We start from the raw sequence: 12004 nt of genomic DNA on the forward strand, positions 1-12004 counted from the left end.
AAGTCCAAGCCCCTCGCACACAAAACCTCCTTTACCCCCTCCCTCCAACCCTTCCTAGGCCGACCCCTACCCCGCCTTCCTTCCACTACAGACTGATACACTCTTGAAGTCATTCTGTTTCGCTCCATTCTCTCTACATGTCCGAACCACCTCAACAACCCTTCCTCAGCCCTCTGGACAACAGTTTTGGTAATCCCGCACCTCCTCCTAACTTCCAAACTACGAATTCTCTGCATTATATTCACACCACACATTGCCCTCAGACATGACATCTCCATTGCCTCCAGCCTTCTCCTCGCTGCAACATTCATCACCCACGCTTCACACCCATATAAGAGCGTTGGTAAAACTATACTCTCATACATTCCCCTCTTTGCCTCCAAGGACAAAGTTCTTTGTCTCCACAGACTCCTAAGTGCACCACTCACTCTTTTTCCCTCATCAATTCTATGATTCACCTCATCTTTCATAGACCCATCCGCTGACACGTCCACTCCCAAATATCTGAATACGTTCACCTCCTCCATACTCTCTCCCTCCAATCTGATATTCAATCTTTCATCACCTAATCTTTTTGTTATCCTCATAACCTTACTCTTTCCTGTATTCACCTTTAATTTTCTTCTTTTGCACACCCTACCAAATTCATCCACCAATCTCTGCAACTTCTCTTCAGAATCTCCCAAGAGCACAGTGTCATCAGCAAAGAGCAGCTGTGACAACTCCCACTTTGTGTGTGATTCTTTATCTTTTAACTCCACTCCTCTTGCCAAGACCCTCGCATTTACTTCTCTTACAACCTCATCTATAAATATATTAAACAACCACGGTGACATCACACATCCTTGTCTAAGGCCTACTTTTACTGGGAAAAAATTTCCCTCTTTCCTACATACTCTAACTTGAGCCTCACTATCCTCGTAAAAACTCTTCACTGCTTTCAGTAACCTACCTCCTACACCATACACTTGCAACATCTGCCACATTGCCCCCCTATCCACCCTGTCATACGCCTTTTCCAAATCCATAAATGCCACAAAGACCTCTTTAGCCTTATCTAAATACTGTTCACTTATATGTTTCACTGTAAACACCTGGTCCACACACCCCCTACCTTTCCTAAAGCCTCCTTGTTCATCTGCTATCCTATTCTCCGTCTTACTCTTAATTCTTTCAATTATAACTCTACCATACACTTTACCAGGTACACTCAACAGACTTATCCCCCTATAATTTTTGCACTCTCTTTTATCCCCTTTGCCTTTATACAAAGGAACTATGCATGCTCTCTGCCAATCCCTAGGTACCTTACCCTCTTCCATACATTTATTAAATAATTGCACCAACCACTCCAAAACTATATCCCCACCTGCTTTTAACATTTCTATCTTTATCCCATCAATCCCGGCTGCCTTACCCCCTTTCATTTTACCTACTGCCTCACGAACTTCCCCCACACTCACAACTGGCTCTTCCTCACTCCTACAAGATGTTATTCCTCCTTGCCCTATACACGAAATCACAGCTTCCCTATCTTCATCAACATTTAACAATTTCTCAAAATATTCCTTCCATCTTCCCAATACCTCTAACTCTCCATTTAATAACTCTCCTCTCCTATTTTTAACTGACAAATCCATTTGTTCTCTAGGCTTTCTTAACTTGTTAATCTCACTCCAAAACTTTTTCTTATTTTCAACAAAATTTGTTGATAACATCTCACCCACTCTCTCATTTGCTCTCTTTTTACATTGCTTCACCACTCTCTTAACTTCTCTCTTTTTCTCCATATACTCTTCCCTCCTTGCATCACTTCTACTTTGTAAAAACTTCTCATATGCTAACTTTTTCTCCCTTACTACTCTCTTTACATCATCATTCCACCAATCGCTCCTCTTCCCTCCTGCACCCACTTTCCTGTAACCACAAACTTCTGCTGAACACTCTAACACTACATTTTTAAACCTACCCCATACCTCTTCGACCCCATTGCCTATGCTCTCATTAGCCCATCTATCCTCCAATAGCTGTTTATATCTTACCCTAACTGCCTCCTCTTTTAGTTTATAAACCTTCACCTCTCTCTTCCCTGATGCTTCTATTCTCCTTGTATCCCATCTACCTTTTACTCTCAGTGTAGCTACAACTAGAAAGTGATCTGATATATCTGTGGCCCCTCTATAAACATGTACATCCTGAAGTCTACTCAACAGTCTTTTATCTACCAATACATAATCCAACAAACTACTGTCATTTCGCCCTACATCATATCGTGTATACTTATTTATCCTCTTTTTCTTAAAATATGTATTACCTATAACTAAACCCCTTTCTATACAAAGTTCAATCAAAGGGCTCCCATTATCATTTACACCTGGCACCCCAAACTTACCTACCACACCCTCTCTAAAAGTTTCTCCTACTTTAGCATTCAAGTCCCCTACCACAATTACTCTCTCACTTGGTTCAAAGGCTCCTATACATTCACTTAACATCTCCCAAAATCTCTCTCTCTCCTCTGCATTCCTCTCTTCTCCAGGTGCATACACGCTTATTATGACCCACTTCTCGCATCCAACCTTTACTTTAATCCACATAATTCTTGAATTTACACATTCATATTCTCTTTTCTCCTTCCATAACTGATCATTTAACATTACTGCTACCCCTTCCTTTGCTCTAACTCTCTCAGATACTCCAGATTTAATCCCATTTATTTCCCCCCACTGAAACTCTCCTACCCCCTTCAGCTTTGTTTCGCTTAGGGCCAGGACATCCAACTTCTTTTCATTCATAACATCAGCAATCATCTGCTTCTTGTCATCCGCACTACATCCACGCACATTTAAGCAACCCAGTTTTATAAAGTTTTTCTTCTTCTCTTTTTTAGTAATTGTATACAGGAGAAGGGGTTACTAGCCCATTGCTCCCGGCATTTTAGTCGCCTCATACGACACGCATGGCTTACGGAGGAAAGATTCTTTTCCACTTCCCCATGGACAATAGAAGAAATAAAAAAGAACAAGAGCTATTTAGAAAAAGGAGAAAAACCTAGATGTATGTATATATATATATATGCAGTAAATTTGGGCCTAGATATGAGAGAATGCATCTCTGTGGTAAACGCGCACCATATAAAACTAATCCTGCAGCACGCAGTCCATGAGAAATAAAACTGCAATCATGTTATTGGGTTAAAACAGACTTCGCAGTGTATTTTTGTATGATTTTTATGGTTGTATTCACAGTTTCTTGATCTCATTTGATAGAATGGAAGATATATTACTGAAACAGAGATTTTGACTGGTTTTAGTACTCAAAATAGCTTGAAATTGAGCTCAAAGTAGTGGAAATGTTCGATTTTTGCTGATGTTCAAGAGTAAACAAATTACATCACGTGTCCAATACATGTCACCTGGTGGGTCTAATGTGCATTCATGACTGCAATGATATTATTTATACAATTATTACAATATTGCATAACAGTAAATCTTATATTTTTTGGTGTGAATAAAAATTCTTTATGTGAAAAAATTAAAATGGAATTCATCTGTAAAGCCTGGAAACATAACTAATAAACAAAGGAAATATTATTTTAGTGTCAGGAATGCCTGCATTGTTTATTCTGGACCCTATTTTGAAATTGGAATATTTCAAACTGTGTGTGAAAATGGCCAAATTACCAATTTCTGATCACTTTATTGGGTAGCTGAAATAGTTGATTGGGCAAGATTTCTTGTGCTTAATAGATACAATGGAACACATACTTGTGAAATAGCTAAGAATTTGATCTAAAGGAGCAATGTAATTGGCCAAAAATAGGACTCAAAGTGGGCAAAATCACTGGTGCAAAATTCACGAGAGTGTAATTTTGTCGATTTTTGATGATATTTTGTACTTTTTGTTTTATTACCTTCAGAAAAAGACTCTCTACATTTCATAAGAAAAAACAATAATTTTTTTTTTTTTTGGGGGGGGGGGGGGGGGGGGGGGGGGGGGGGGGGGGGGGGGGGAATTCTTGGACCCTGTGAGGAATTTTCAGATTGGGGGCCTGGACCCTCAAATGGTTAATTACACCTGCTGTCCTGTTCACCTAGCAAGTAAGTACAGGTTGGCCATCACTAATCTGGGATCAGTTGGACCTACATGTAATGTGCTGGATTAGTGAGTTTGCCGGATTACAGAGTGGTTAGGTTAGAATACACTTAATTAACCTATCAACAGAGACTCTTTCTGCTACATCTTCCTCATATTCATCACTGCTTTCTCCTCCACTGGCTTGCTGCTGTGGATTTACAACCATATGCACAATTTCCAAGTCAGTATAATGATGAAATTTGAGTCAGTATAATGATGGAATCTGAAATTGTTAGCCGAAAATAGTGCCGTTTACTGATGGAACCGGATAACTGACTGCCAGATTAGTGATGACCGACCTGTACCTGGGTGTTAGTCGACTGGTATGGGTCACATCCTGGGGGTCAAGATTGAGGACCCCAATGGAAATAAGACAGGCAGTTCCTCGATGATGCACTGCCTTTCTTGGGTTATCCTGGGTGGCTAACCCTATAGGGTTAAAAATCTGAATAAAATTTAATTTTACTTTATCTTAACCTGTAAATTAGTGTAAATATAAAACCTGAGAAAGTAGGTAGATGCGACTATAAAAGATGATACACAATACCTTCAACAAGTTGTGGAATGTGTCCTTCAACATGTACAAGGCCAAATAATGCACAGAGGCGGTAGAGGACAGGCTGTAGCTCCACTTCAGCTTCATGGATTGATTCCTCAAACCATGCAAGTATCACTTGCTGAAACAGTACCAAAGACACAATGCAGCCCCAAATATAATTAATTAGACAAATAACACTTGTATTGCACATCAGTGCAGTGCTGTATGACTCTTGTGGGTTTAGTACTTAGTTATGACTAAAATAATAATAATAATAACTTCTTCTTTCTTTCTTTCAACACACCGGCCGTATCCCACCGAGGCGGGGTGGCCCAAAAGGAAAAACGAAAGTTTCTCCTTTTACATTTAGTAATATATACAGGAGAAGAGGTTACTAGCCCCTTGCTCCCGGCATTTTAGTTGCCTCTTACAACACGCATGGCTTACGGAGGAAGAATTCTGTTCCACTTCCCCATGGAGTAATAATAACTGCACATCATAATTGTTATGACCACTTGAGATGGACTGAGACTATACATTATTAATTAAAGAGGGTGACAAATTCAAGAGAAAGAAGTGTTTAGTAACTGCTCTTATCACAACTTCCAACACCACTGTTTAAAACAAAGAAAGTTTTTATTTAGGCGAGTTGATGACAATCAGTGCATAAAATATATCTTTGTAGCCAACTAATAATTAATTTTTTCTTCTACTGCTGCACTTCACTGCTACACCTCACTCTTTCTTCACTCACCTATATGTTATGCTCTCCCTAGGTAATATCTATTGACTTCTAATGCAATGCCCACTATTGAGGCACATGTAGGTTCACTCAGGATGATGGAAAGTGAAAAGAAGATACAAAGAATTGAGATGATGCATGTCCACACTGAGATGTACTGAGATGGTCCTCATGCACTGATAGGTGCTAATGCCCAACAGTTATATGACTCACTTAACTATAAGGGTGAATATTTAATTCATTCTAGGGAGTTACTACCAAGAGATGATACATACAAGTACAGTGGACCCCCGCATAACGATGGCATCACATAGCGATTTTTCCGCATACCGATTACTTTTATCGCAAAATTTTTGCCGCGCATACCGATTTTCGTCCGAGACGCGTCCAATGTGCCCTCAGCCAGCCTCACATGTGCCGGCCGTCCCATTGTTTACCAGCCAGCCTCCGCGGTAACATCCAAGCATACACTCGGAATATTTCGTATTATTACAGTGTTTTCGGTGCTGTTTCTGGAAAATAAGTGACCATGGGCCCCAAGAAAGCTTCTAGTGCCAACCCTGTGGTAAAAAGGGTGAGAATTAGTATGGAAATTAAGAAAGATTTTGAAGGGTTTGGGGCTAACCCTGAGAAGCCTATGCCAGTTGTGGAATCCATTGTGCCTACTTCAAAGATTAAGGAAATGTGTGCACAGTGGGTTGAACTGCAAACCTTTATAGATGAAAATCACCCTGACACAGCTGTTGCAAGCCGTGCTGGTGACTATTTCAATGACAATGTTGTGGCCCATTTTAGACAAATCGTAAAGGAATGGGAGGTACAGAGCTCTATGGACAGATTTGTTGTGCGACAGAGGTCCAGTGACTCTCAAGCTGGTCCTAGTGGCATTAAAAGAAGAAGGGAAGTAACCCCGGAAAAGGACTTGCTACCTCAAGTCGTAATGGAAGGGGATTCCCCTTCTAAACAGTAAGAAGATAATGCTCTCCCCTCCTCCCATCCCATCAATCATCACCAGATCTTCAATAAAAGTAAGTGTCATTTAATTGTGCATGCCTTTTTCAGTTTGTGTGTATTAAAATTAACATTTCATGTGGTAAAAAAAAATTTTTTTCATACTTTTGGGCGTCTTGCACGGATTAATTTGATTTCCATTATTTCTTATGGGGAAAATTCATTCGCATAACGATTATTTCGCATAACGATGAGCCCTCTTGCACGGATTAAAATCGTTAACCGGGGGTCCACTGTACTATCCGACTTACGACTGAGCTTGGATCCGACCAACCAGTCATGAGTCAAAAAGGATGCAAATCAAATCTTAGAATATTGCCGACATACTGGGTAGGGCACAATGTCAAACCTTTGCTATATAAAGTACCTACATAGTATTGTATGTTACTTTTTATTAAATATTTTACTACTGTATATGCTGCCAGACGTACAGTCGTAAGTATGAGTGGTCGTATGTTGAGCAGGTCATAAGTTGGATGGTACTTATATCAAAATGTGGCTCATACTCACACTAAAAGCCTATTGTACCATACAGGTGAAACATTGCATATTTTTACATAAAACATAAGAATAGAGCACTGCAATAGGCTTATTGGTCACAATAGCTGTAGCATTGTTGATCAAACCACTAAGCCTTGGTAGCTTTAGTAATCTCAATCAGGTCCTCAACACTTAACCCTTTCACTGTCAAGGCCCTTGCTCACAAACTTGCTCTCAGTGTCAAAGAATTTAAAAAAAAAATCCTTATGAAATGAGAAGGAATCTTTTCCCAATACATAGTAATGACAGCAAAAGTATGAAATAAGATGGATAACGTATGGAATTACGTTCTCGTGAAGTTAGCTGACAAAGAAAGTATGCAATACAAATGGTGTTACGCAGTATATGATACATAACAAAAGTAAAAATCTTACGGTAACATAAGCCAGTGAGAGGTTTCGTGCGAGGTAAACCTGTGTGTTGTTCCGAGCAGTGAATGAATCCTCACCAGCAGCAATCTGTGCCCTGAACTTGGCACTGGTTCTTTCACATAACCAGCACACTAGCCAACGTAAACACTTCTTACACACATTTATCACATCTGTAAGGGATAATTCAACTCAGTAATTGCTATACAAGTACAATACATGTACCTTACTCTCATGCTCTGTAGTATACTAGGTAATGCTTTCTTGTGCTCATACAATGAATGTATAAAGAGTAGAATATCCTGTAGACTGTTAGATACTGTATTTTACTGGGTGTGTAATGATGTGTGGAGCCCATGCTTGTATGTAAATGCCAGCTTCTGAGATGTCTGATGCCAGCATTTGAGGTCTATAATGCCAGCCTCCGAAGTGTATGATGCCAATCTCTGAGGTGTATGATGCCAACCTCTGAGGTGTATGATGCCAGTCTCTGAAGTGCATGATGCCAGTCTCTGAGGTGTATTATGCCAGCCTCTGAAGTACATGATGCCAGTCTCTGAGGTATATGATGCCAGTCTCTGAAGTGTATGATGCCAGCCTCTGAAGTGTATGATGCAAGTTTGTGAAGTGTATGATGCCAACCTCTGAGGTGTATGATGCCAGTCTCTGAGGTGTATGATGCCAGTCTCTGAGGTGTATGATGCCAGTCTCTGTGGCATATGATGCCAGCCTCTGGGGTGTATGATGCCAGTCTCGGAGGTGTATGATGCCAGCCTCTGAAGTGTATGATGCCAACCTCTGAGGTGTATGATGCCAGTCTCTGAGGTGCATGATGCCAGTCTCTGAAGTGTATGATGCCAACCTCTGAGGTGTATGATGCCAGTCTCTGAGGTGTATGATGCCAGCCTCTGAGGTGTATGATGCCAGCCTTTGAAGTGTATGATGCCAGTCTCTGTGGTGTATGATGCCAGTCTCTGAGGTGTATGATGCCAGTCTCTGTGGTGTATGTTGCCAGTCTCTGAGGTGTATGATGCCAGCCTCTGAAGTGTATGATGCCAGCCTCTGAAGTGTATGATGCCAGCCTCTGAAGTGCATGGTGCCAGCCTCTGAAGTGTATGATGCCAGTCTCTGAGGTGTATGATGCCAGTCTCTGTGGTGTATGTTGCCAGTCTCTGAGGTGTATGATGCCAGCCTCTGAGGTGTATGATGCCAGTCTCTGAAGTGTATGATGCCAGTCTCTGGAGTGTGCAGATGCCAGACTCTTGGGGGTGTGGAGTTTAGAAATGGCTACCAACTTACACCTACAGGAGCAGAGCTATGCTGGCTGTGTCTCATGTTAAGTACTGCTTATAATCTACTTATTTTTGTTGCTATATCTGTCATATGAGACTCAAATTCACATTCCTAAAGCATCTTAGCCGAGCCCTAATATAAGTTGCAAGATTCCCAAAACCACCACTCCCACATCTAATATTTAAGTTCAGCTAAGATGCAAGAGGCATGGGTTCAAGTATCCCCTGTCACTTATAAGATATAAAAATGTGGTGTCTGACAATATGACCTATTGTTATGTAATGATAGCCATCTTTGCTCACCTTCAGTGGACATGAATACTATTGTTATGGAGTAACAGTATTCTTGGTCCACCCTCAGTGGACACAGGAATACTACTGTTATGTAGTGATAGTATTCTTGGTCCACTTTCAGTGGATACAAGACTACTATTCACTACATAATGATGCCAAACCTGAATAGCAACCCCACTTCATAATATTTATCATATAATTTGTGTATATTTCCATTGTGCATATTCCACTGGGAAAGCAGAAATATAATGGACAGTGAATTTTCTGATAGAAGCCATAGCCTGAGCTGCTCAAGACTCACATCACCGTCAATGTTGATCCACATGCGCTTGTAAGTTAAACTTTATATAGTAATTTAAATATTTTTTACTAAAAATGTGAATGTCAGATAGCTCTGGTAAACACATTACATTAATATTTACTGTACTGCAATAATTTTTTTGGATGTGGGATATTACACATCTGTGGAACACTATAGACAGCTGTCTGATGTATCTTATAGTAAGCATCCATAAGTAGCTTTTTAAAATTAAAAAGGATAGGAATTAAAATTTAGAAGTGTTGCAAAGATATGAAATACTTTAGTTGCTATATTTTATCTAAACAGACCAAATATGCCACAGTCACTCCAGCTATTACAAGACTGTACAAGACAGGAACATCAACATTACAAGGAAGTGCCTGCAAAATGGCTTCTAAGGAGAACTGCAATAAGTCTAATAAAGAACAAAAAGGCACAATACCGTGACTGGAACAATACACAAATAACCTGCACATAAGAGAGAGGAGCTTATAATGATGTTTCGGTCTGACTGGGACCATATACAAAGTCACACTAATAGAAAACAAAGAAGCTAGTATATATAGGCCAGCTGGCAGGGACAGGACTAGAGAGGTGGGAATAGTAGTAGTGGTAGTGGTAAGGCAGGAAGTGGAAGTAGTAGTGGTAAGGCTGGTAGTGGAAGTAATAGTAGTAGTAGTAGTAGCGTAAGTATAAAGTAAGGAGAGTGGGTGGTGGGACAAACCAATCTGATGTCCAATCCTTCATTGCCTAGATTCCTAACTTCATCACCTTGTTGTTCTCTGTTTACTTTTAACTTCTTTCTTTTACACACTCTCCTGAACCTCTCCAAAAACTTTCATAATTTCACTTCCCACTCTCCCAAAAGAACAGTGTCATCACCAAAGAGTAACCGTGACAATATAACCAATTTGCAAATGTTATAAACCCATGCTTCACACCCATATAAGTGTTGGTACCACTATACTCTGGTATATTCCCTTTCTTTCCTTCATGGATACACTTCTTTCTTTTAACAAATGCCACCAATATTAAAGAAGTGTCGGATCATATTGGGCAATGAGCTGTACAATATTTATGTTTATTTTAATTTATATGTACTGGTGTTATGAAAATACAATAATAGATATTTATGAAAACATTTAAAAAAAGGAATAAGGATAAATCTACAAAACTATCACTCACACTAAAATGTGTTGGTAAGTATACTGTTTTGTAGGTAGTAGGTTGGTAGACAACAACCGCCCAGGGAGGTACTACCGTCCTGCCAAGTGAGTGTAAAACGAAAGCCTGTGATTGTTTTACATGATGGTAGGATTGCTGGTGTCTTTTTTTCTGTCTCATGAACATGCAAAATTTCAGGTACATCTTGCTACTTCTACTTACATTTAGGTTACACTACACATACATGTACAATGCAATAAGATCACAGTAAACAGGTGATTTCAGAATATGCAAAACAACCACTGTGAAAGAATAGAGAAATTCCAAGCGCTTTTGTGACTACTCACATTATCAAGGAAATATGAAAGTAAAGCATCAAAGGAAGGTATATAAGGGGTCTAGCCAACACCTCACTATCAAATCCCACAACAGTTAAACACCTGATGCACGACTCATAAGAAAGGGAACACTGCAGCAGGCCTGCCGGCCCAACTAGACAGGTCCTTCACACAACCCACCAACGAACTATTCTACCCAAGAAATAAGAAATTTTAAAAATTATTATTTGTCCAGTGTATTATCAAATTCTTCCCAAATTCTATTAATTATAAATGGATCTAATTTATATAAACCAAAGGAAATATTCATAGTATTGTCAAAACTGCTTTCTATGAAACAAGATTCAATTATATTCCTGTGGACCATGGACTTGCTTGATACTACTTTCTCAACTTTTTGAAAATCAATTGGATTGTTAAAATCTCTTACATGAATAAATAGAGCATTGGAATCTTGTCCAGTTCTAATACTATATTTATGTTGTTTTAATCTTAGCTCGAGATTTTTACCAGTTTGACCGTAATAAACTTTATCGCAAATTTTACAAGGAATCTTATAGACACGTCCATCAGCATTTTGGGGGGAATTCTTTATCAAAAGTTTTTTTACTGTATCAAGATTTTTGAATACAACTTTAATATTAAAAGTCTTGAGAAGAGAAGGCATATCAACCAAGTTTTCATGGTAAGGGAGAACCAACATATTTTTAGTTGAATAAGGCTGGTTGTCCCTTTTTGGATTGTAAAAAGTATTTCTAGCAACTTTAAAAGATTTATCAATTACATTTCTTGGGTATTTCAAATCATTACCTATTTCATAAATTTTGGATATTTCCTCATCTATGAACTCTGGACTACAAATTCGTAAAGCTCTCAAAAACACTGATGAGAAAACAGACAGTTTAACTCTATCTTGATGCGAAGAATAATAGTGGACATAGGAACAGTTATTTGTAAGTTTTCTGTAAATTTTAAATTTGAATTCATTATTACCCTTAATAATTAAAACATCTAGAAAAGGCAATGAGTTATTTTCTTCAAACTCAACAGTAAAGTTTATAGAATGATCCCTTCAGGGTCCAAGGCCAAAATCTGAAGTGGTGCTCCAGTGTCTAAGAAATTTTGAAAAAAAAAAAAAAAAAAAAAAAAAAAAAAAAAAAAAAAAAAAAAAAAAAATTATTTTTTCTTACAGAATTAAAGAGTATATTTTTGTGAAGGTAATAAGACAAAAAAAAAAAATTCTGATCAGTACTTACCGAGATACAGCGGTGGGAAGTTG

At 38.9% G+C, this 12004-nt stretch overlaps 1 protein-coding gene across 7 annotated transcripts in view; it reads right to left on the bottom strand.

Annotated features, from left to right (window-relative positions):
* The window catches only part of LOC128692519 (peroxisomal acyl-coenzyme A oxidase 3), a 314664-nt gene that overhangs the window by 23607 nt on the left and 279053 nt on the right, over window positions 1–12004 (bottom strand). For all 7 annotated transcript variants that reach the window (XM_070090050.1, XM_070090048.1, XM_070090049.1 and 4 more), the window contains exons 12-13: window positions 7343–7509; window positions 4685–4814 (exon numbers count right to left, since the gene is read on the bottom strand). In XM_070090050.1, the coding sequence (XP_069946151.1) occupies window positions 4685–4814; window positions 7343–7509 (297 nt within the window). The remainder of the gene's footprint in view (window positions 1–4684; window positions 4815–7342; window positions 7510–12004) is intronic.

Source organism: Cherax quadricarinatus, chromosome 30 (genome assembly GCF_038502225.1).
Source record: "Cherax quadricarinatus isolate ZL_2023a chromosome 30, ASM3850222v1, whole genome shotgun sequence".
NCBI classification, from domain to species: Eukaryota; Metazoa; Arthropoda; class Malacostraca; order Decapoda; family Parastacidae; genus Cherax; species Cherax quadricarinatus.